The sequence below is a fragment of the Rousettus aegyptiacus genome, unplaced genomic scaffold, assembly GCF_014176215.1.
Source record: "Rousettus aegyptiacus isolate mRouAeg1 unplaced genomic scaffold, mRouAeg1.p scaffold_m13_p_3, whole genome shotgun sequence".
In the NCBI taxonomy this organism is placed as follows: domain Eukaryota; kingdom Metazoa; phylum Chordata; class Mammalia; order Chiroptera; family Pteropodidae; genus Rousettus; species Rousettus aegyptiacus.
Window position 1 is genome coordinate 110,629,607 of NW_023416306.1, and position 26,753 is coordinate 110,656,359.

At 31.6% G+C, this 26,753-nt stretch overlaps 1 protein-coding gene across 3 annotated transcripts in view; it reads right to left on the reverse strand.

Annotated features, from left to right (window-relative positions):
* The window catches only part of DPH6 (diphthamine biosynthesis 6), a 238,271-nt gene that overhangs the window by 82,593 nt on the left and 128,925 nt on the right, over positions 1-26,753 (reverse strand). Inside the window, exons 8-10 of one of the 3 annotated variants that reach the window (XM_036238889.1) lie at positions 24,053-24,140; positions 22,932-22,953; positions 21,631-21,748 (exon numbers count right to left, since the gene is read on the reverse strand). In XM_036238889.1, the coding sequence (XP_036094782.1) occupies positions 22,933-22,953; positions 24,053-24,140 (109 nt within the window). In that variant the 3' untranslated portion in view covers positions 21,631-21,748; position 22,932. Of the gene's footprint in view, positions 1-5,527; positions 5,677-21,630; positions 22,876-22,931; positions 22,954-24,052; positions 24,141-26,753 lie in introns of those variants that run through there. The other 2 variants (XM_016139599.2, XM_016139601.2) reach the window with 2 other exon arrangements.

The following is a 26,753-nucleotide window of genomic DNA, read 5'->3' on the forward strand; positions in this document are numbered from 1 at the left end:
ACCACCAAGGACCTACATTCTAGCGGAGGAACTCAGAGAATAAAGCAAAGCAAAAGGAGTAAAATATATCTCATGTTAGATAGGGATGAGTTTTAATGAGACATTTAAGACAAGGAAGAAGCAGATGACGCATTATTAGAGTGGCTGTATGGCACTTATAGATGAGTGGCCAAGAAATGTCTCTCTGAGAAGGTGATACGCCCCCAGGGGTAGCAAGAAGTGAACAACGACAATAATTGGAAGAATGTTACAGGCAGGCTAAATTCCAAGTGCAAAGGCTCTATAAAATGTCCTAAATTTCCATATAAGGAAGCTAGTTTAATCACTCAAATCTTGTCTTTTGGTTACATGTTTGTTTTGCACTGCAATTCCAGATGTTGCAAGTTTTTGAAGCATTATACATTTTAGTTCTTGCTCAGTGCTTCTGACCTAGTTATTTTGTAAAAGCTTTTTAGAATTGACTTTCTGAAATCAGATATAATCTCACTACCCCAAAAGTCCTGATTAAAATTTCTGGAGAAGGTTCTGTAAACAATGTCGAGTGTCACTGAATTGAAAGTCAGGGGACCTAAGCTCTGGTCCCATCTATGCCGCTAACTTGCCGAGAGACCAAATGACTTTCATGTTCCCTCTCAGCTATAAGGGCATGATGCTGAAACTGTGCCTTATTTATTTAAACTCTTACAACTCAGGAAACTGCTCTCACTCTTCATCTTCACTGTAACATCAACAAAACTTCCACATACTGAGATGAAATTAGGGAATTATATATGAAAAATGATAATCAGCTCTTTATTTCCTCATTGTGAAAATACAAAGACTATCACACCAGGGCAGAAGCATATGTGTGGGACAGTTTGTAAGCAGATGCTTTTTATGCAGCTAAGGCAGGTAAGGTGGCTGGAAGAGGCTTCACGGAATAAAAGTACAATTCCTTGAGCAGTCTACAGAGCATATTTTTCTTGCAAAAAAAAAAAAAAAAAAAAAAAAAAAACCTCCATCTTAATCCTTCAGTACAAATTGAATGCACTGTTGCCAGTAACTCATATATAATCTTTTGAGGGTAGGAACTATTCCTTAGCTGTCTTCGTATCTCAGTGACATAGCAGAGTACCGCACATAATACACATGCAATATGTGCTTGCAGGTTGACTTACGTTAGTAATTTTTTTTGCCTCCCTTTTCTGCCATTATTTTCAAGTCTTCTGTAGCTTCACACTCACTGGCTCCTAGGCCTTTTATTTCTCTTTCTTTCTCCTATCTTTGCCTGGTATCCAAAGAAATCTAGGTTAGGTACATTCCTCTGTCTCTCATATCTATTTTACATAATTATGAGTATTTCCACTAGAATTTAAATCCTGTGAGTACAGAAAATAAATCTGTTTTATTCTCTGTGAGAAGAGGATAAGAGAAAATGAAGACAAAATTATTTATCAAGAAGGATAAATCAAAGTTAAGTCTTCAAAAATCATTTGAAACTAGTTACAAAGTGATTGCTTAAAAGTTAAGTAGAAGAATCATCATAGATCATACACCTTACTATTGAGATATTTTTCTATGAACTGCTGAAAATAGATAGGAGAAAAATACCATTTTTCCAAGCAAGGATATTTCTTTAGGGGTCAGTTAAGATATTAGAAAATATAAATTAATGGTTATCAAGGAGCATTTAAGCATGGCAAAGTATCAAATCAGATGATTATAATGTACAATATCTATATTTACATTCAGAGTGCATTGATTTCAAAGATTAAAACACACAAATACCATCTGGTAATATTTGTTATTCTATAAAATCTAGGGAAATAGAATTGTGAAGGATGAGAGGAGTGTCAAATTTCAAACACCTAATACAAGGCATATTCATTCTCCATAAACTATTTATATTAAGAAGCAATTCAGTATCAATTTTAATGTTATTTAAACTCAGTTCTGAAATTTTAAATTCTTAAATTAAGATTTCTAAATTCCTCTGGCAAACTTATCTTCTTTGGGGGTTATTAAATCAATTAACCTTGCGAAGGGAAGGTTAAAAGAACGTTTGTAGCCTACATTCTCACAGCATGAAAGAGAACAGGCAGAAGCCTGAGTGAACTGCTGGGAGGGTTCAAGGAAAGCCTTTGACTAGCAGATGATCAGCTCTGTTCTTGCTAAAATTTGGCAAAGAAATACACTGTGGTTTTTTCAGATGACAGCATCATAATTCATTGAGCTCTCCCCTACCTTTTCACAAAAAGGCCAAAACCCCACAGGAAATGTGAGCATTGACATTTTCTACCCAGGATCAAAAACTGACTATTTTGCCAGAAATTGAAAACAATATAGCTAAAACAGCAAATACACAGTAATGTGTTGAAAGAAATAGGCTGCTGGACTGGCCAGTGACATAATCCGTCATTTCTATTTTAACTTCTGATGGACAGAAAGGTAAAAAAGTGTGTGTGTGTGTGTGTGTATATACACATATAAATGTATGTATATATACATTTTTAAATATATTTGGATTGGGAAACTTCTATGCAAATAAAATTAAAATCAAATAATAAAGAATCCCTTTGCATTAATTTACAGATTATACCCCAAAGATTTACACTAAACACTGTGCCTTTTATGGCAAGTTTGATTAAACATTTCTAGCTGATTTCCAGGCAGTTAAAAGCTAGCTTAAGGGCCATCTAGAAGGCATGATTTCTTCTCTTTCTACAAAACGCTAAAGCGTCTTTATCATTCTGTATTCAGTCATGAACTCAGCTGCACAAGCCAAATGTAAAGATTTTATGGGGTAATCTATCATTTGAATTCGTGAACAAGAATACAAGCCTACTCATGCAGACACTAAGGGTGATTTCCATTTTTATGAATGAAAAAGAACCTTGCATAAACATTCTTTAGTTAAAGTTTTAAATGAAGAAAGATGCAAAACAAAATGGGAGCGTTTTGTTTTATATGTCAATCTCTTATAAGGGGGGCAAAGTAAGGAATCTGACTCACATGATTCCCAAGACAGCAGTATCTCCTTTGCACTAAGTACATAAATGAGATTTATGGCCACTGACCTAATCTTAGATGCCAAAATGTACAGCAGGAACAGCTTTCTGAAAAACTTAATTTAAAATTATGGTGTTAACAAAAGCACTTTAGGAAGCAGACACACACCCGGCACACATACACACATGCATCTATGAGACGTGACTATAAAAAGGAGCCATGATTATTTGCATAAAGCTCAGAATACATTTCCGAGGTAATTCCAATCTACAGGTTTTACTTTTTTCTCCCTACCACCTTGAAGTTTATGAATTTCTAAATACATATCATGAGACAGTTAATTTTCATCACTAAAAGTCATTTAAGACCAGGTATTCATACATTCAGGTTTTGGGGAGTCTTAGAATAAAGGAAAATAAATTAATTTGCTAATTCCTTTTATGAATTTTAAAGCAGTTTCCTTATTAAGTACTAACTAAGTTAGCACCTTGGAGAGAAGAAAAGCCTGGAGCAGCCTCACTTAGAATGCTTTCTTTACTCAATGAGAAAAAGGGGGCTGTCATTCTGCTGATTCACTGGTAACCTCTTAAAGATTTTCCTGAGCACACTGATTTTTGACCTTAAAAAGAAAGATATCCTCTCCTCCCCTCCAAAAAAAGGAAAGAAAAGAAAAAAAGAAAACAGTAAATGAAACCTATAATGACAGATGTCAAATCAACACTTTCCTTAAACAGTCCCATAAAACAGAATTCCTGGAAAAAATAACATCCTGCAGAATAAAATGTCAAGTTAAAGAAACATAATCTTTCTCCTGTTATTGAGTTTTAACAAGTGAACTATGTAGTTTGAAGAAGTAAATATATAGTAACAAATGTTTTTCAAATGATTTCAAAACTTTTACTTTTAAGTATAGATTTGAAGCACTAAAATGTACATTTCTGGTACATGCAAATATAACAACCTTGAAACAAATAAATCATGCTACTATATAACATGTACATAGGGCTAAAATATTGTTTTAAGTATTATTAAAATTTGAAATTAAAATGAGGGATTAAAAAGAATACTAGGTTCTGTACATTATCTAGACATTTAACTCTAAATTCCTGTCTTAGTTTAGGTTGTCCCAAAAGAGGATCTAGAATAAGAACTTGGATATAGGGAATTGATTTGGGAGGTGAGTCTGAGGATGCAGAGTGAGGCGGTGTGGGGAGTGAGACCGGGAAGAAAAAGCCAGTAATGCTGTCGAGTTGGTTAGTAATCTGGCCGACCTAGGAGCAGTTTCACTGGGGTTCTCTGAGGAGCTCTATAGAAGTTACCCCAGAATTGATCAGCTGACGGATGTCAGACTGCTGCATTTATTCACTATATCTTGTCTCCCATTAGTTGAGGATTGCTGCAGGTGGCAGTAACTCCCTCAGCCTTGCAGGCTTCCCTGGCACGAGGGCTGAATAAGCTCCTTTGGCTTCAGAGAAAACCCCGAGGCAGATGAATGGAGAAATGCACAGCGGAGTTTTTGAGAGAACACTGTCAGTGTGCCCAGAACTGTTTGTCACTGCTGTAGCTGAGATCAGAGGTGGGACAACAGAATGTGACGAGGGCACCAAATACCTGTGTCTCAGATGCCAGGTCACCTACAAAAAGTTATCACTACATTACTTTGCATGAGCTCACAGGATGGAAATTAGTAAGACTTCATAAATCTCAAGATTTTGTATTTTAAAATGTATTATTATTATCAAATTAAAGAACAATCTGATAACAACCTAGTTTATAAAAATAATTTATATGTTCCTATAACCAATCCAATGTTCTTTCCACTTAACATTATATTTGGTGAGTGTGTGTGTACACTTAGTAGAAATTAATGTTTAAATTAAGAAAAAGGATAAACTTTAAGTTTAAAGAAAAAGGGAAGGAGTCAGTGATTATAAGAGAAAGAAAGAGTATCTGTAGAATATACCTCAGAATTTAGTACAGGTATTTATGACATCTAATTCTCACATTGTGTCTGTCCTACAAAGTTATTTAAATAGAAAATAATGTAATTTGATCAGTTTTATTCCTTTTTTTAAAAAAAATTTCAATAAAGAACAATCTGTTTTAGATTAATTTCACATTTTTCAATTGGTTGTTTTGTCATGATGAAGAAACACATTGTCTTAATTGTATTTTTTAAAAGACTATATATCATAGTGGTTAAATTGCTCAGGTCTTGGGGTCACATGCCTGTGTTTGAATTTCTACTCTACAATTTACCAGCTGTGCAAAATGGTGAAAATGACAGTATTTTGTAAAATATTCAGTAATGGATACTTTAGGATTAAATTCTATAATACATATGAAACTCTTAGAAAAGTGTCCACTTCTTAATAACTTTCTAGTAATAGTAGCATTTATTATTGTTAATATTTTACAAATATTAGGAGGTAAAAAGTCATAACTGCAAGTTTATAATTATGTATGTATTTATATGCAATTATACTACAAAGCAATAAAGGAGAAAAAGAGTATGTAATTGAGTAAAGTATAAACTCACTGTTCTGTAGAAGGGGAGTCAATGATTTCCAGATGGGAGGCGGTTTCATTTCGATCTTCTTTCTCTGTTACAGCAAGAATGTTATCCTCATTACAGTTCACCTCACATGAGTCGTTACCCACAAACAGTTTGTCTGAGGATGACAAATGCTAAAAAAAAAAAAAAAAGCAGAATAAGAGATGATGAATCAGAAAGCTAAAAAAAAAAAAGCTGAATTTGGATTGTAAGGGCAATTTACATTTACTCAAGAGAAAACAAAAAGAAATGCAAGACATTTATCTGTGAGTAGAAAAATGCAATATCTGAGAATGGCAAACAAATTGATACTAGTGACTTAATGTGGGCAAAGACCAAAAATGTTATACTGCAATAACATAGAGTTAGGTTGTTAATCGCTCAAAAAAATGGGGAAAAAATATCATATAGCTATTAAAGGCAGAAGAGACAGAGTAAAAAAAGAAGTATAAATTAAAAAATTAAAAATTAAAAAATTCCAGTAGGAAAATATATTGGACATGAAGTGTCAGACCAGCATAGAAAGTCATATGTTAGCATCCTTTAATAACTTAATTAAATAAATTAATTGACTAATAAAATTGTCTCAAGCAGGACAAAATAACATAAATGAATAATCTTAAAGCACTAAATATTAAATGAATAATCTTAAAGCAGGACAAAATAATATAAATGAATAATCTTAGACAAACCTGTAAAAGACCAAATTTATGTTCAACATGGGTTAAATTTATTATTGCAAATTGGTACAATGGACCTTAATTACTGTGGGGATCTAATGGGCACCAAATAGGCAGTAAATGGCCATTTTCAATTCTTCAAACTTTTCTAATTTTGAATTTAAAAGTGGAATAGAGAAGAATATTTATTTGAGATTCTGTAATTTCAGCTCTAAAAGAAACATAATCTTTTAAAAGATAAATACTGTCCAAGATTACCTTAAGAATAACTTTCATCAATTAAGCCCAACAGACTATTATATTTCTAATAAAATTTGGTTTAAAATCAGTGGACACAAACAAAAAAATATATCTTGAGGGTAAATTTGTATACCACAATGGAAATAAAGTACATCTCTCTAACCCCAGTTTTTCACAGTGGTTTCCAAGTGTTTATTAAAACTGTTTTCTTATCAAAATATAGTGTTCTTATGACATAGGTTTTCATAATATGAACCTGAGAAAAAATGTTCCTATAAAATTAACCGATAAATTTTAGAAAAGTCAAATATGATTAATTCCTGCCCCTCGGGTCTGCTTTGTTCAATAATTTTAAATGGAGGTCCGATAACTCATGGGTTGTCTGATTTCCTTCCTTTGGGTAAGGTCAAATGAAAAGTAACTCAGTCTAGTACTCCTGTCACACACCTTCAACATTTATCACTCAAAGCTAATCTTTTCATTTATACTTTTACCCACTTCTCCTTATCCTCACCATGATTATGTTGAAGAAAATCCCAGATATAATAACATTTCATCTGTATATATCTCAGTATATATATATTATATATAATATATATAATATATATATTCTTAAAAAATATAACCACAATACAATGATCACAACTGAAAACAAATTCCTTGATATCAACTATCTTGTTAATATTCATATCAAAATTTGGTGAAATATAACAAAATGTAAGATATCTTAGCAAACAGTACAATAAACGGCCAAAGCGAAATCCACACCTAATCTATGTGCCTTAATTTTTAAAACACATTGGATAATTAATTGAATGTTGTTTTCATATGAGTCAATCATTCATTCTTTGTCAAATTAAGAGTTAGCTAATTCACTTTGACTTAATTCAACAAATATTTATTGAGTGCCCACTAAATGCTAGGCCCCATGATGCTATGGCACTGTGATGTTAACAATCAACAGGAGAGATTGATCTCTCTCTCATCAAGCTTATAATCTAGTCTAGAAGGAAAACTGTAAAAATATGCCAAAGCAACACCCATGTAATCTATTTCTAAAATTAGAAAATTTGATATTTAAAACAATCTCTAACATTTGTTTCACATGTGGAAAACATGATTTTACTAAGAAAAAAATGAGGAGATGCAGAAAGCTTTGCATGTAGAAGGTCATTCAATTTACAGCAATGGGATAAAACTGATTAACTTAAATTTTTTCCTGGATAAGATATTCATTACTTTTAATGCTTAATATGAGTTAGCTGTCTTTAAGGCAGGTTAGAGAACCTTTAATTAAACCTAAAGTAATTAGGATAAATTCAAAATATCAAGTCTATGTTTTATTATGAGATAGCTTTCTTTTTCAGATCAGCACTGATGACATAGAGAAGCAAGACTGGAAAGAAAAAGGACTGAAAGAACATACACCAAGTTCAAAGGGGAAATGTAAATTGCCAATCCTAAATCCATTTAAAAATTTTCTCTATCTTTAGAAAAATATTTGTTCCAAGCTGAAAGCCCCATTATATATGCAGCAGGACTGAACCTTAGCTTATAATTAAGGTTGGGTCAAAAGTCTAAACCAGGAATTCGAAATGTACATAAATACTTGACCTAAGTAAAGAAAGAAAGTCTCCATCCAGTTAAGTGAAAGCTATATGTTTGAAAGTTCTCAGGATACTAAATTACTATCTCATATTTTTTTAAGAAACATAATTCAGTAGGGCTTAAAGGAAATTAAAAAAAATGCTAGATTCCCAAAGGATATTATAGTCTCTCATTAGATATTGACTTATTTAGGCAAATAAATGATTAAGTGATATATATTAAATTGAATGAACAAAAGGAAGCAATTAAATTGTATATGATATAATTCACTGCTGTTTTCCTACACATGGACAATGATCTAAATTTTAAACAAAATAAAAAGTAGGTTACTGGACTCCGTAATTTTGTTCTGAACTTTATTCAGTTACAAAAAAAGATAGAAAATTCTTTATTTACATATTATGTTACAGTTAAAGAATGTACATAGCATAAGCAAATACCAGTTCCGATCTCATTACAAATTGAACTTAAACTACTTTTGGATCCAAATCAGAGGAATTACTATTAAAAGAACAAATAATCTTATTTTTAAAGTGACTTTGATTCTTTGCTTTTAGCAAAATATTAGGGAATAAAGCTGCTTTGAGAAGAAAATATTCTTTACATGTTTGCATTGGATCAACAATCCTTAAACTCACACACATATAAAATCAACAGACTGTCAAATATGTAGCTACAAAGTAGCATATTAGATAGCATTTGTTCAATAAGGATAGAGTTCTTGACGTAATACGGCCTCAAACATACTATTAATATTCATTGTGAAAATACTGTCACTCAAATGGCATAACAATTTAAACATTTTCTATGCTTATTGTAGCCATTTTCTAATTAATAGATATAAAATATTAATATTATTTAATAATATTAGTATTAAATATTAGCTAATTTCTAATATTTGAGGCTGACTTACTTTTTAGGAATTTTGCTTTAATCATTAATTCTCCTTGAGACATTTTTTTTCTAGTGTGTCCCAGAACTTCAATTCCTCATACAGCTTTTAACACATTGTGAATGCCAAATATAACAATAAAAGCATTGTACTAAAAAAAATTGTTTTCTTACAAAAATTCTATATTTTCAACAGACTGAGATGCTCCTTCCTACCTTTAAGATGTAAGTACAGATTATGTCCTTAGATTATAAACCATTAACATATTTTTAAAAAAGATTATTACCTAATATTAGCACAAGAGAAATTTAGAAGCAAAATCTAGAATTTCTTCCTAATAAATCATTTTCTATGTTTCTTCTTTTTTATATGCATAAATTTTATACATTTATAATCATACTATAGGCATGATTGTGCCATTATCATTTAAAGGTATGCAATACGCAATTATCAATGTTATATACCTTTTATAATAAGTATTTTCAACAGATTCCATTGAGTTGATGTGTTTTAAACTATTGTTATTAGAAATAAAAAGACAAGACTGTTCATATTTAAAATGCTTAGAAGAGTACCTAGCATACAGTAAGCTCTACATTAATTAGTGTTGGCTTTTATTATTATTATTATTACTGTTATCATTGCAATTATTATCATAATTTGTTCTTACAGTACTGGGAAAATGAAACTTGAAAAGAACAAAATTTGAAAGATAAATATTCAAATTGAATTTATATGTATACATTCTTGAGAAATCCAAGAGGATCCACTAAAAAGATACTAGAAATAATAACTTTTGTAAGCTACTTCTATAAATTTATTAAAAAATCATCTTTCTTTATATAAATAATAACTTGTTAAGAAACATAATGGAATAAAATCATAATTATAGTTAACATTTTTTGATGTTAAGTGTCAGGCACTGTTGTAAATATCTTAAATGTATTGTATTTCTCATTTAATCTTCAAAACTACCTTATGAAGTGCTATCATATTAATCAAACCTGAGACATCTACTGTAAGAAACATCATAATTTTAAAGATGATAAAATATGAAAAAAAGTCTCAGAATCAGCAAACCACACTATTTTCATCCCTATTTTACAGAAGAAATAGACAAGATTAGAAAATTTGCTCAAGGTTATTCAACATGAAAGTGGAAAGCAGGCTGGTATGCTATTTCTTGGTATACATAAACAATTTTTTTTCTAAATTAACCTTGCATCCAGAAACCTTACAAAACTCAGTATTAATTCTAAGAATATGTTTGTATATTTATTTTACATTTTCTATATAGTTATAATCTGTAAATAATGATAGTTTTATTTCTTCTTTTCCCTAATTTACACATTTATTTATTTTTCTTGTCTTCCCCACTGGTTGAACAAAAATAGTGATTTTAGGCATTCTTATTTGTCCTTAAGCTCAAAGGAAAAGATTACACTATTTCACATTAAGTATGATGTTTGCTGCACTTATTACAGATGATCATATATTTTTGTCTTTGTTATTCTGTTAATATGGTGAATTCACTGACTGATTTCAAATATTAAATCATCCTTGCATCCCTGGAATAACTAAACTTGGTCATAATGTAGCATTCATTTTATACATCCTAGGTTTAATCTGTTAATACTTTGTTTAGGATTTTTAAATCTATGTTTATGAATGAGATTGATTTATGATTTTCCTATTTTTTAATGTCATCAGATTTTATTATTTCCAAGTATATTTTTTAAAAATTAGAATTATGAACCTAATGCAAATATAGATTGACCATGTATCAAATATCATACAGATTTATTTAATCCATTGAGTAAAGCTGGTCCAAGAGAATATGATAGAAGGTACATATGTAATTAAACAACTCCGAAATAAGACAGGGATAGACTTCCAAAAACTGGTTAATATCTTACAGGGGAATAAAATTGTAACTGTTGGTGTTATCTTTTCTCCTTAACAGGAATAATTTACATCCCTACTGAGTAATATATATATGTAACTTTGTAGAGTCTAGGCCTTAATCAGTAACAGTAAGAGAAATAAAAATTCATCTCCTGGAGAATTAACTATATATACCTTGAGTGGGCGTGTTCAACAGCTCCAGAATAACATTAAAAGGACATGCAGTCAGCCTCTCCAAAATATTTTCTACAGAAATGTCAATTATACTTAATAGATTCTAGATTCTACTAACCTCATAAAATGCATCTTCTCTTTTGTTTCCATGTTTCTGCAAAAATTTAAGGGCAATTTTACCCTGAAATGTTTGGTAAAATTTACAAGCAAAGCCATGTAGTTTAGGAAGTGTGTTTTTTAGAAATAAATTTACCTTCTTTATATAAGACTACTCAGATTTGCCAAAGTTTTTAAGGAATTTTTCCATTTCATTGAGGTTTTCAAGTTTACTAGCATAGAGTGGGTGGCAATATCCTTTTTTATCTTTTTAATGTATGAAGGAACCATAATAATGTCTTCCTTTTTAGATTTTTGGTATTATTTTTGCCTTCCCTTTTTATCTCAGTGTTGCCAGGAATTGATCAATTTTAGTCATTTTCAAGAACCAACTGTTGGGTTCGGTGTCCTCTCTATTTTATGTTTATATTCTATTTAATTAATTTCTTTTTTAACTTTATTATTTATTTCTTTGTTATTCTTTATCTAATTTATAATGATTGCTGAATTCATTGATTTTTCAGCCATTCTCCTTATGTAATACTTATGTTTGAGGCTATAAATTTCATTAGAAATTCTGCTTTAACATTTTTTTCACAATTCAGATATATCAAAATTTCCATTAGCAACTTGTTCAAAAAATTATTAATTTCCCCTTGGAATTTTTCTTTGTGCAATGGATAACTGAGAAATTTATTGTTTAATTTCAATATATTTGAAGATTTTCTAGCTATCTTCTTTTTATTGTGGTAATAAAAACACACGTAACATAAAATTCACCATCTTAACCATTTAAAAATGTTAACCATATGAACCTTGTGTGCAACAGATCTCTAGAACGTTTTCATCTTGCAAAACTGAAACTCTCTACCCATTGAACAAAACTTTTTCCGCTACCTCCAGTCCCTGGAAACCAACACTATGTTTTGTTTCTAAGAGTTTGAGTACTATAGATACATCATATACGCAGAAAATTCAGTATTTGTGTCTTTCTGACTAGCTTATTTCACATAGCATAATGTCTTCAAATTTCATCCATATGACAGGATGCATATCCATATGCATATGACAGGATTTCCTTCTTTTGTAGGGCTAAATAATATTCCATTGCATATATATCCTACTTTTTGTTATCTATTCATCCACTGATGAACATTTAGGTTGTTCCCACTACTCAATTCTTGTGAATTATGCTACAATAAATGTAAGAATGCAAATTTCTCTTTAAGATCCTGATTTCAATTACTTTGGATAAAGTAGGATTGCTGGGTCATATGGTAGTTCCATTATTAATTTTTTGAGGAACTTCCATACTGATTTCTATCACAACTGCACCAATTTTATTTACATTCCCATCAGCAGTGCACAAGGGTTTCAATTTCTCTGCATCTTCATTAACGTTTTGCATTTTTTTTTTTGATAGAGGTCATCCTAATTCATATGAAGTGATATCTCACTGTGGTTTTAATTTCTATATCTTGAAGATTAGTGATGCTGAACATCTTTTCATATACCTATTGCATATTTGTAGATTTTCTTTGGAGAATGTCTATTCAAGATCTTCGTACATTTTTAAATTGAATTTTTTTATTGTTATTGAGTTGTAGGAGTTCTTTATATGTTCTCGATACTAATATAATTTGTGAATATTTTCTTCCTATTCCGTAGGTTGCTTTTTCATTCTGTTGATTGATTCCATTTTTATGCAGAGTTTTTTTAAAGTTTTTTTTTTTTAAGTTGTCTACTTTTGCTTTTGTTGCCTGTGCTTTAGGTGTCCTATCTAAGAAAGAAATCATTGCCAAATTCGATATCACGAAGTATTCCCCCTATGTTTTATTCTAGGAGTTTTATAGTTTCAAGTCCTATGTTTAGGTTTTTAATACATTTTGAGTTAATCTTTGTATATTGTGTAAAGTAAGGGTCCAAATTAATGTTTTTGTTTTGTTTTGTTTTTTTGTTTTGGTATGTGGATATCCAGTTTTCCTAGCACCATTTGTTGAAGATACCACGCTTTCCCCATTGTGTAGTCTGGGTACCTTTGACAAAGATCATTTGACCACGCACGTGAGGATTTATTTCTGATCTTTCTATTCTGTTACAAGTTCTATATGTCTGTCTTTATGCTAGTACCATACTGGTTTAATTACTGTAGCTTTGCAATGCATTTTAAAATCAGGACTTGTGAATCCTCCACCATTGTTTTTCTATTTCAAGACTGCTTTGGCTATTTGGAGTCTTTAGCGATTCCATATAAATTTTAGAATGGTATTTTCTATTTCTGCAAAACAAATGTCATTGAGATTTTGAAAGGAATAGCATTGAAACTGTGAATTGCTCTGGGTAGTGTAGATAATTTAACATTAAAATTTCCAACCTATGAACATGACCTGTCTTTTCACTTATATGCATCTTCAATTTTTTTCTGGCAATTTTTTTTGTAGTTCTCAGTGTATAAGTTTTTCATCTCCTTGGTTTAGTTTATTCTCAAGTATTTTATTCTTTTCGAGGTTATTATAAATGGGACTGTTTTCTTAATTTCCTTTTCAGATTGTTTGTGTTTAAGTGTTTAGAAATTCAACTGTTCTGTGTATGTTGATTTTGTATCTTGCAACTTTGCAGAATTTGTTCATTAGTTCTAACAAATTTTTGTGGAATTCTTAAATCCTTTTCTGCATATAAGATCATATCATCTGTCAATAATTTTTTTTTACTTCTTCCTTTCTGATTTAGATGTCTTATTTCTTCCTGTCTACTTGCTCTTGCTAAGACTTACAGTGCTATGTTGAGTAGAAGTGGTGAAATAGGGTATCCTTCAATTGTTCTTAATCTTAGGGAGAAAGCTTTCAGTTTTTTTGCCACTGAATTTAATGATAGCTACAGGCTTTCATCTATGGTTTTTATTATGTTGAGGTAATTTTCTCCTATTCTTAATTTGTTGAGTGTTGTCATCATGAAAACATGTTGAATTTTATCAAATGCATTTTCGACACCAATTGAGATAATCATGTGGTTTTTGTCCTTTATTCTGTTAATGTGGTATATTATAGTAATGTTCATATACTGGACCATCTTTGTATTTCATGAATTAATCTCACTTGGTCATGGCGTATAATTCTTTTAATGTTTCACTGAATTCTGTTTACCTGTATGTTGTTGAGGGTTTTTACATAAATGCTTACCAGGGATATTGAACTGTAGTTTTCTTTTCTTGTAGTATTTTTGACCGATTTGATATCAGGGTAATGTTGGCCTCGAAAAATAAGTTTCCATGTGTTCCCTCCTCCTCACTCTTATGAAAGAGTTTGAGAATTGGTATTAGTTCTTAAAATGTTTGTTAGAAATCTTCAGTGAAGCCATCTTGTCCTAGGCTCTCCTTCGTTTGGAAGTTTTTATTATTATTACTGATTCTACCTCCTTACTAATTATAGATAGGCTCGGATTTAAAATTTCTTCATAATTCAGTGTTTGCAGGTTGTATATTTCTAGATATTTATGCACTCCTTGTAAGTTATCCAATATTTTGGCATATAGATATTCATAGTAGTCTCTCACGGTCCTTTTTATTTCTGTGGTACCAGTTGCAATATTTTCTCCATTTGTTTTGATTTTTGTTATTTGAGTATTCTATTTTTTTTTTTTTTTAGTCTGGCTATCAATATTGTAGAGCTTTTCAAAAACCAACTCTTAGTTTCATGTTTTTCACCATTCTTTATTTTGCTTATTTCTGCTTTAGTTTTTATTATTTCCTTCCTTCTGTTAATTTTAGGTTTAGTGCATTCTTTTTTCTAGTTTCTTGAGATGTAAAGTTAGGTTGATTTGAGATCTTTCTTCTGTTTTTAATGTATATGTTTACTGCTATAAATTTCCCTCTTGGTACTGCTTTTGTTGCATCCCATGTTTTGGTATATTCTGTTTTCATTTTTATTTGTCTCGAGATATTTTCTAATTTCTCTTGTAATTTTTTTCTTTTACCGATTGGTTTTTCAAGAGTGTTGTTTAATTTCAACGTATTTGTGAGTTTTCCAGTTTTCTTTTTGCTACTGATTTATAGTTTCATTCCACTCCGGCGGGAAAAGATATTTGGTATGATTTCAATTTTCTTAAATTTGTTAATGTTTTGTGGATTATCAGGTGATCTATTTTGGAAAATGTTCTTTGTCTGCTTGAGAAGAATATGTGTTCTGCTGCTGTTAGGTACAGTGCGATTTTTATGTCGATTAGGACCAATTAATCTATAGTACTGTTCGAGTTCTGTTTTCTTATTAATCTTTGCTCTGGTTGATCTATACATTACTGAAATCTCAATCATTGTTGTTTTACTATCTATTTCTTACTTAAATTCTACCAGTGTTTGCTTCATGTATTTGGTTGCTCTGCTGTTAGGTGTACACATATTTATAGTTGTTTTATCTTCCCAGTGAATTGACTCTTTTATCATTATATAATGTCCTTCTATGTCTCTTGTGATAATTTTGATTTATGTAATTTGAGTCTATGTATTTGATAATTTTTGACATGTATTTTGAGTCTATGTATTTGATATAAGTATGAGCATCCCACTCTCTTTTGGTTACAATTTTCATGGGATATCTTTTTCCATCCTTTCATATTCAGCCTATGCATGTCTTTATATCTAAAGTGACTCTTGTAGACAGCATACAGTTGTATCTTATTTTTTAAATCCATTTGGTCACTTTATGTCTTTTGATTGAGGAGTTTAATCTATTTATATTTAAAGTAATTACTGGTAGAGAAGGACTTACTGTCATTTTGATAACTGTTTATGTCTTTTACCTATTTTGTCACTCCTCTCACAGCTGTCCTTTGTGTTTTGTTGATTTATTTGTAGTGACATGATTTGATTTCTTTCTCATTTTCTTTTGTGCATTTTTTATAGCCATTTCCTTTGTGGCAATGATTTTTGGATGTTCAATTCACTATTGGATCTCCATTGTATGAACAGTGCCAGGTACATAGATGTAAGTGATCAATAAATATGTTAAATGAATAAGTAGTGTGTCACTTCTCTTTTAGGAGAAATCACCAAAGTGAAACTTCATGAAAACGTACACCAGAAACTTTATTTTTTAAAACAGCAACAACAACAACAACTACAGGCTGATGGGAGAGCATAACAACTAAGTAAACTAAGAAAAGAAGAGTCAGAGTTTGAAAGCAGAAGAAATCCATTAATTGGATATTTTTATTATCATCCCCCAAACTGATGTCTACCAGAGATCCAGGGTTCAAGAACATTCTCCCACTGTCTAGTTTGATTTCTGACTTCCTGATACTGTGGTACATTGTTGCTACTACTGAAATCCCTGTATTGGGAACAGAAATTAGTCAAGCAGCTTTTTAAATTTGGGTGAATCTGATGCTTGATTTATTAATCTGCTCCAATAACCAATTGAAGCAGCAGTAACCCTTAAGTGGTACTTAAGGCCAAAAGCCATCTGAATCTCAAAATATATCAGTGAGATTTATGAAATTAGGTTTTAAAATCTGTTAAATGCTTTGCTCCCTCTTACCAAAACATTCTTTCTTCCCTCTTTATCCTGAGGGTGAAGATAAAGAGAGGGTGGAGTAGCATAGGAAAGTTGTGCTGAACCAATGTTGGTAAATAAAAGCCATCCTTTATCTTCTTTCCTTTGTCCCTTGTGTAAGAAAATATTTTTGAGCCGGCACGAAGACAGTGGCAGCATATCTCCATGGAAGAGATCTTCACATTGATACATGTTGCTATGAGCAGTGAGTGAGAACAAATTCCTGTGTACAACATACTCGAGACCTGTTATCCAAAGAATTTTAGCTATCACACACACACACACACACGCACGCACGCACGCACACACACACACACACACAATTTTCATATATTTGATCATTTTGTCTGTCTCATTCCATAAAACAAAAGTTCCATGAAGGTAATAATTTTTGGATGTTCAATTCACCATTGTATCCTCATTGTATGAACAGTATCAGGCACATAGATGTGAGAAATTATAAATATATACATATATACATAGAGAGAGAGAGAGAGAGAGAAAGAGAGAGAGAGAGAGAGAGAGAGAGAGAGAGAGAGAGAGAGAGAAAGAGAAAGAGAGAGAGAGAGAGAGAGAGAGCCCTAGTATTCTGTTTAAACTTTACTATAAGATCAACTAGATTGAAACCCACATTGTGAATACTGTTTTCACTTGAATTCTATGTAAAGTTTTAAAGAGCTCTAATATGTCTTTCAATTTAGATTACTTAAAATGTTGTAGAATAATATTTAAATATTTATTTAGCATAGGAACTCACTATACCACCCCTGTCACATTAGTTAATTTTCTTAATCAAATATTTTTAAATTTAAAAATATATGCTTATTGTAAGAAGTTATACATTATGTATAAAAAATGTAGCTTCCCTGTTTTCCCCCTTCATACTCCCTTCTTCCAAAGAAAACAATATTCAGTATGATTATTATATACCTATCTCTTACTCTCCTCTTTCAAATATAAATAAATATATAAGCTCTGTGTTTCCACCATTATTTTAGAGAAAAACAGGATCATATCTTACATATCACTCTTCACCTTGAATAAACATTGTAGCCATAACTTCAGAGTTGTCATTCTAGTGATAGCTGTCACTATAATCATAATGATGAGAATTATAATTACCTTTAATATCTTCAATTTAAAGTTATAATTAGAATTACACTATAATTTGGTTTAAGGTTATAATTTTTAAAAATTTGATATTTCTGAAATAAAACAAAATGAAAGAGCCAAGAATGTTATGAGATTATGATCTCTTTAAAAGAGGCAACTTCTAGAAATGTGAGCCTTTTATAATTATCTAAAATATATAATTGTCCCATGGGATTATTTCAACAAAAAACAAAATAAAGTGCTGTGATAATATGGTATATTAGTAAAATTGGGGCTAAATTTCTGTGAAACATGTCTCTTTATAAATGCAATGGCTTTGCCAGCAATTAATTTGAAATATTATTTCCCATAAAGCTGTTTGGAAAATCTAAAACTACTACATAAGGAAGAAAGAGTTTCTGAATAGTTAAGTAAAAGTCTTGATTCTTCTGTAAAGGTTATGCATTTTAATACGATCTTTTGGCTGATTTATGTAAAGCTTTGTATTTTTCATTTTCTCAATCCTGTCACTGTAGTGATGTATAGTACATTTTAGCATCAAGTTTGCCATAAGCAATAAAGTCAGGGCCCGAAAAGAAATTTTAATATATTTCCCCATTTTTAACCTGGAGGTTTCCAGTCTTCAGTTATTTTGTTTGGGATCCCATGTTTAGTTGATATGCTTTTTATGCTAACATAAATAATTTAAATTTTACTGTGAAGGTAAATTTTAAATAGATTAATTATTCAATAGGAAAGTTTAAGAGTCATCATATATAAAGTGAAAATCTTAGTGATAATGTAAATTTTACACTAACGACCTCTCTAAAGGTTGTATTTTACATTTTAGTGTGCTTGGGGGCATTTTTCTCTAACAACAAGATAAAAGAAATATAAAGAATAAAGTGACTTTCATTAAATGGCATGCAAGATAAAATGGAAGCACATGTCTATAAAATTATGTAAGAACAAAAAAATGAAGTAGGAAAATGACAAACAAGTTAAATTAAAAAATTCTCATGGTAGAATGAACAGTTGTTATAGAGGGTATGAAGATGAAAAAATAACAATTCCTCAAGAAATTCATAACCTAGTAGACATAATAAGATAAACCCTTAAATAACTATAACATAAAGATGATTAAGTTGTCACAAGAAGTAAGGAACAGTGTTAGGGCAGTTCAGCTGGTGTGGCTAACTGCATGAATATTTGAATGCAGTCTTACATCATGTGTAGGATGTAAACAGTTTTTAAAATATGAAAGAAACAAAGACAGATAAGCAAAGGAAAGGGAAGACAGAAGCAGAAGGTATAGTAGGAGGGTATCCAATGATTCCGTATTCCTGGAGCAAAGGATACATGTAGGGGAGTCCTGGGAGTGAGAGTGAAAAAGGATATTATAGTATCATGTCAGACTTTCCTCAATTCATGGCTAAACAACTTGTTTATTTAAAAAACAAGTCCTCATTCACTATCATGAATTTTTGTGTAGAGACACAAAAACTAGAAAGGAAAATAAATATGACACTGGAATAAAACATGGGAGAATAAAACCAAGGAGTATACTTAAAGTAGTTCCATCTTGTCTAAGGGTTTGATCAGGTACAATTTTAACTAAAACGATGGGCATAGAAATGGAATGATGCAACCATATATTAGAACTAACATATATAGGATTAGATAACCAATTGAATGTTTATGGTAAAGGAAAGATAGCTGTAAGAGATGTTGCCAGTATTCTGTGCCTGAGTTTCTAGGGGAAAAATAGTTGTGTTAAAAAAATAGTGAAAAAGTATAGTTGGAGTAGAGAAAGCGTTCAAAGTTTGTGCATAGTGAGTTTGATACATATTGGCAATCATGTCCAGTAGCTAGTCAGAAATAAGGATATACAGATAAGGAGGAAGAGTAGATATTAGTAGAAAGACCAGAAAAAGAGTGACTTGAGAATTATCTGCACAGAAGTGAAAAGTAAGCTTGTGGAAAAAGACAAAATCCCAGAAAGAGAAAACATTTTTTTTTTTTAAAAAATGGAGCCATCAAAAAAATTAAAAAAACAAATAAACTGAGGCATATATACATTTTGAAAGTAAGAAGCAGAGAAGCTATTTAAGGAGATAAAAGAAATCTTGAGAGAGAGGTAAAGTCAGAGTAGTGCAATGATATATATCATTATAGGGGAAATTTTCAAAGAGGTGGTGGCCAACAGTATTAAGGAAAAAAATTAAAGCTTATGAAGACTGAGAAGAGACCAATAGCAGTTCATCAAAGTAACTGAGATCAAGCTAGACAGCAAATGCATCATAGAGTGAATGGAAACTAAAGAAATTTAAGGAACAGATTTTCAGAGTGGTATTAAAGATCTCACTATTATTTGGGGTAGAGTGTTAAATTGTTAATATGAGTTTGAAATGACATGTGATTTTGATAAAAGATGTGGAATAGTATCTGTCCTTTTTGCCCTCTAGCATTTATCTATCTTTCTCTTGTTGATTATACTTTATTTTCCCTTTAGAAAATCTCTTTCTCTACTATCTGGGTGGGCTCAGGAATGAAGCTGGTAACTTGGCCAAAGCTTTACCCAAGCCAATATGATGTAATGGGAATTCTGGGATAAAAACTCTTACTATTTCTCTCCAGATCCACAGTAATCATGCTACCTTAAAGCCTGTATTTGCAAAAAAATATATAAGTACTAAAGGAGGAAACACTGAACATGTTAACTTGTAACAATAAAGATAAAAAAGATGTCTAAGCAAAACTCTGATGAAAGAAATCAAACACGAACCAAATAAACAGAGAGATATTCCATGATCATGGGTAGGAAGACTAAAGATGTCAGTTCTTTCCATCTTGATCTATACATTCAGTATGATCCTAATCAAAATCTCAGAAGAACAAAGTCAGAAGAATGACATTACCTGACTTTAAGACATATTACTAAGCTACAGAAATTAGGATATTGTGGTATTGGTGAAAAGATAGACAAATAGATCGATGGAACAAAATAAGAACCCTCAAATTGGTCCACACAAACATAGTCGCCCAATCTTTGATAAAGAAGGCAATATAATGAAAAAAAGAGTTTTCTTCAACAAATGATGCTAGAACAACTAGATATCCACATATGTTAAAAAAGAATCTGGATACAGACCTTATACCCCTTTACAAAAATAACTCAAAATGGATCATAGACATAAATGTAAATGCAAAACTATAATACTTAGGCGATACCATAGGAGAAAATCTAAATAATTTAGGGTTTGGCAATGATATTTTAGATACAACACCAAAGCCATGACCCATGAAAGAAATAACTGATAAACTAGACTTCATTAAAATTAAAAACTTCTCTGTGAAAGACACTGCCAAGAGAATGAGAAGATAAGCCAAAGACTGGCAGAAATATTTGCGAAAGACATAGCTAATAAAAAACTATTTTCTGAAATATACAAAGACCTGTTAAACACAATTGAAAAAGTTAAAAAAAAAACAGATTAATTAAAAAATTGGCAAGTGATCTCATCGGAGAAGATACAGAAATGGCAAATAAGCATATGAAAAGATGCTCCACATATGTCATCATAAAAATGCATATTAAAACAATAATGAGATACCATCGCATGTCTATTAGAAAGGTGAAACAAAACACTGACAATACTAAATGCTGACAAGGATGTGGAGCAACAGAAATTCTCATTCATTTCTGTGGGAATGCAAAATGGTACAGCAATTTTGGAAGATGGTGGTTTCTTGTAAACTTAAACACATTCTTACCATAAAATCCAGGAATTTTGTTCCTTGGTATTTACTCCCAAAAGTTAAAAACTTACATCCACACAAAAACTTACACATGAATGTTTTATAGCAGCTTTATTCATAATTGCAAAAACTTAGAAGCAACCAAGATGTCTTTTGGTAGGTGAATAGACAAATAAACTGTGTCCCATCCAGGAAATGTAATATTATTCAGCACCTAAAAGTTCATGAGAAGACATGGAAAAACCTTAAACTCACATTACTAAGTGAAATAAGCCAATCTAAAATGGCAACATAGGGTATTATCCCAACTATATGACATACTAGAAAAGGCAAAAGTATGGAGACAGTTAAAAAGACTCAGTGGTTGCCAGGGGTTGGGGGTGGGGGTGGGGTAAGCAATGAATAGGTGGGGCGTGGAAGATTTTTAGGGCAGTGAAAATATTCTGTGTAATACCATAATGATGGGTACATGCCATTATGCATTTGCCCGATGCACAGAAAACACCAAGAGTGAATTGTACTGTAAACTATGAACTTTGGGTGATTATGATGGGTCAGTATAGGGTCATCAATTGTAACAAATGTACCACTCTGGTGGGGGATGTTGATTATGGGGAGACTGTATGTGTAGGGGCAAAGGGTGTATGGGAATTCTCTGTACATTCTGCTCAATTTTGCTGTGAACATGAAACTGCTCTAAATAACCATCTACTTTATTGCTTTTTAAAAAATCAGTTATAAATGATATCCTTTCTGTCCAATAATGTTGAAACAATGAATATACTGAAAACAAAAGTGATACAGCACTTTGGTGACACCCAGTAGAATAAACTTGACTGGCTAAATATGAGTGCCTTTTCATCCTCAGTGTCAAATGCCTCTGCACCACGATATTTTTGGCAGAGATGAGAGCAGGGAAGAGAAAAAGATAAAAAGAAACCAGTGTAATTAAAGCAAAGAAATGTTACAAAAATTAGGGGTGCAGATAAAGCTAAGGAAAAAAAAGGCACATATCACAGAGGTCATACATAGGATGTATTAACAAAAGTCAGAGAAAGAGTGAATACTGAGTAAATCGACAATATTAATGAACAAGGCATTCACATTTCCCCAATTAATCAATAGTTCTATTAACTTTTTCTGAAAAAATGTGTGTATATATATATGTATATATATATGAATCAAAAAATGCAATGAGAAAAAGCTGGACATAATAATTAAGAAAATGGTATATAATTTTTTTAATATAAAAATGGCAGATTAGTAAACAATGTTCAAAAACACTTTTTAAGAATTATGTATGTAATTAGATGTTCTGTAGTTGTCAGGCACTGGGGACACCTGAAAAAAAAAGAAGGAAATGCACCACATTCATTTAGTGTGAGAGAATATCCTACCTTAAAGCAATAACATTCTTTTCTGCAAGAGAAAAAATGGGACTGTGAAGATCAATGACATACCAAAATGAGGTGAATAATAAGCTATTTAGGTACACCTGAACATATAATGGCCAATATATTTAAAAAGAATTCAGTGGCTTTGATTTTGTGTGTGTGCTCATGACAAAAAAGTAAAAGAAATTCAGAAGTAATGGGTTCCTTTCAGTGGATCTGAAGGTTGTTTGGATAGTATAGGTTAATTCTCTTACGGGTTACCAGCTTTTTAGTAAAAGGTCATCAATCTTCTAGCTAGCCCAATTCAATGAACTATTTTCAATCTTGTCTATCCTAATTTTTTTCTGGAGAAATGACACCTATAACTTTTCTTTTGGAAACTCATGCTGACATTTCTGGGGTTACCATTTTTTTCTTTCCTTTGCCAATCCTTATGAACACTTTTGAGTCTTCAGATTCCCTATGATATATACAACTGGGGGAGTGCCTCAAGACTCGGTAATAGAAGGCTGAAGATGCAGAATACTTTTTGAATCCTTTACATCACAAAGAGCAGAACTTCCATTCTAAGGGTCTAATCTAGATCTTTATTTAGTCTACAATATAGCTTTAAACTGACATTATGATGTATCTTGACAATCAATATATTTAAAATAAAACTATCACACTTTCACCTCACTTTCCATCTCTTATTTGGCTTCTGTTCTCTTGGATATTTTTGGAAAAGGTTTTGTTTCTCCTTCTTAAACTCTGTGTAATAAAAATCCAATTCATCATCAAACCTTCCCCCCCAATAATTATGCACAATTACCTAATTCTTCTTTTACTAGATAATTTAATGTTTGGTTACATATTGTCTGTAGTCTCCTTGATTAATACATATATGATTCCCTTTTCATCTGAACTACAAATGCTTGAGAAATATATCTTTTGATTCAAAAAGAGCTCTTGAACCTATAAATGTTTGCAAAATTCGTAGTTATTGACTGAGGATCTGAAAAAAAATCACTAACGATAAGTCATGGTTTTACCCTTTTGTCTGGTATAATAGTATTATACATACAGAGCCAACGCACATATCTCAGCTGTCTCTTGAAATTACTGTGAATCTTAGGTTTACTTGCCTTGTCCTCCAAGTGCAATTCTAAAAAGCGTAGGTAAGCCACAGGTGCAAATGCATCAGCTGAATGTATGACTACTTCTGATGAATCTCTGAAATACAAAAATTTTATAATGCATTTATTTACTACATAAGTGTGGGAAATCACTCCAGTTAGTGACTAGAAGAGACCAAAAAAATCTTTTTGTATTTATTTGCACTAGCATACAATATTTAGTGATTAACATCTGTTTTTAACAATCCAATACTCAACTGGGAAAAAGATCGAGGATACTAAACTTTCTAGAAAGTGTAAAAAAGCTTTTCATCTTTATGAGGACACACAGTTCAACTTTCAGGTTCACTCAAAGCTGTCTGAACAAATTAAGGCTTAAAACTCCTATTCAATTTCATGTTAAAAAATTTGCTTAGTATGGGCTAACCATTAAACAATAGTGCTTTATCTTCATTATTCTTTTCATTTTCAAGAGGTAATTCATTCAGTGTTTCACACAAAATCTCAATTATCCTTCACAAAAGCAGTACTGGTGATGGTTTTAAGCTCTAGATGAACTCTTCACACTGCAATATCATTGCTATTAAAATTGATTGTCTGACATAGTAATTACCACATTCAGGTAAAATGGTATGAACTGCTTGCTGGCACCATATGGATACATGTAAATTAACTCAACTTTTATCAAAGATATCCTGTAAAGCAAATATGAATAACCCAGATTATGTGTGAAGTTCTAATAACTAATTATTTTTTATTGTTGTTTATTAAGAAAGCAATAGTATTTTGCATTTCATCTGAAATTTAAAAATAGAAAGTTCACATTTCTTAAATTGTTCCGTTGTTTCTATTAACACGTTGTTAGCATTTTAACCATTGTAGTACAGCAAAACAAACTGTTACTTTATTTGACTCTTTGCCACTAATGTAAGATATCTTTTGAATCAACTTTTGTAATGAAAAGTTATTTAGTGGCAACAGAAGAAACCTCAAAATATTTGGCTCCAAAATACTAGATTTTCATGGGCAAAATCTGTTTACTTTTCTGTTGAAAGTTCAGAGATAGAGAAATAAATGTTTTATGGTAAAAAAGAAAAAAAAAAGGTCAACTACCATTCATGAATCTTTAGTGTCATATGCCTCTTGTTAGTGCTTAAGAAAATAACATTAAAAAGGGCTTCTATAACGTTAAAAGGAAATCAACTATAATAGAAATAGAATCATTAGAGAGTTAGGATCTTGATAGAAAGATATAACCTGCTTTCACAGGCTACATCAACCCAAAGTTGCCTCCAGATATGCTGAGCAGGAGGAGAAAGACAAAGTGAAGAGGAGGTCCTCTCGTTTTCTACCACCTGCCCTTCTGGCTTGACCCTTCCTGGTTTGTTAGCCTTAGTCTTGCTGCTTCTCCATTTACTCCAGGGTTACCTGTTCTGGTCCTATTTTTGGCGCATCAGTCAGATTTAAATTCCAATTCCTATGTATGATCTCACTCTTACATTAAATTTCGATCTCTCTGTTCCTGATCCCAGCCTTGGAAACTGACCCTGAGCCTTACTTATGTCTAATATAGGCAGCTTGGTTTTGATATCCTTGGAGCACACCAAAACTATAATTAACCCAAACCAATGCTATATCAGTAGAAAGGCTTTCAGGCCCTCCCTTCTCATGCCTGTTATCTCCACTAGAAACAGAAAGTTGATAGAAAATAGTTTACTTAATTGATGTAATTACTGCCTTCTGAATCAAGATTGTTATCCACAGAAAATATATAATATTCTGAGCACTAAATGAAGAGGAATATGACTTTTATGGATTCTATCAAATTCATAATCTCTAATTGACCAACATCATTCATTCACTTATACAAGCCCAGACTCAACTGGGAGAGACTAGATCTCAAATGAACAGTTTTTAGTTTCAAACAGAATGATGCCACTATTGCTCTTTTCTCTTTCATAAACGATCATCTGAAACTCAGCTTTCAAGGATCTCTGGTTTCTGTCTGCTTCATGGATTTCTCTGAAACTCAGAGCAAAATCTGCTGGAATATCTTCAGAGTAACACAGAAAGTTAATACCAATTATTCCCCAACGAAAATGTTTTTAAGCTGGCTACACTCCTCCCTTTTTCCTATTAATACACGTAACAAATGTGCTCAGTACCTCTTCTACAATGAGCTTTCTCTGCAGCCAAGAGCTGGCTAATGTTCTCTTTCACTACTGTGTTAAATGCCACAGTTCTATGGTCTGGGCTGAGTTATGACTATGGTTAGAAAAGAGGAGTAGGTGGGGAAAATGAGTACAGTGTTTTCATCATAAACTTTAGCTCTTCCTTCTTTCCTTCCTTTCTTTCTTCCTTCCTCCCTCTCTCCCTCCCTCCCTTCCTTCCCATTGTTTCATCCATCCACACCATGCATAGCAACCTTCTAGCAGTAGCAGAGCAATATTGATAATTCAAATGGAAATTATGTGGTTGTATCAAATACTGACATTAAAACAATGTGCTCATTAACAAAAAGAAGAAAATTTTTGTTTTTTATTAAAGCATTAGGATTTTAGTTCTTAAATTCTGATATGTAAGAAAGCAGGTTATTTTTTTGATGACCTACAACTGTCTAATTCTCTCAAAGGCTAGGCTGTAATTCTTTGCACTAAAGCTCCTAAGGAAAAAACTCATTTTCTGATCTAAAATTTTGTATCTATCTAGA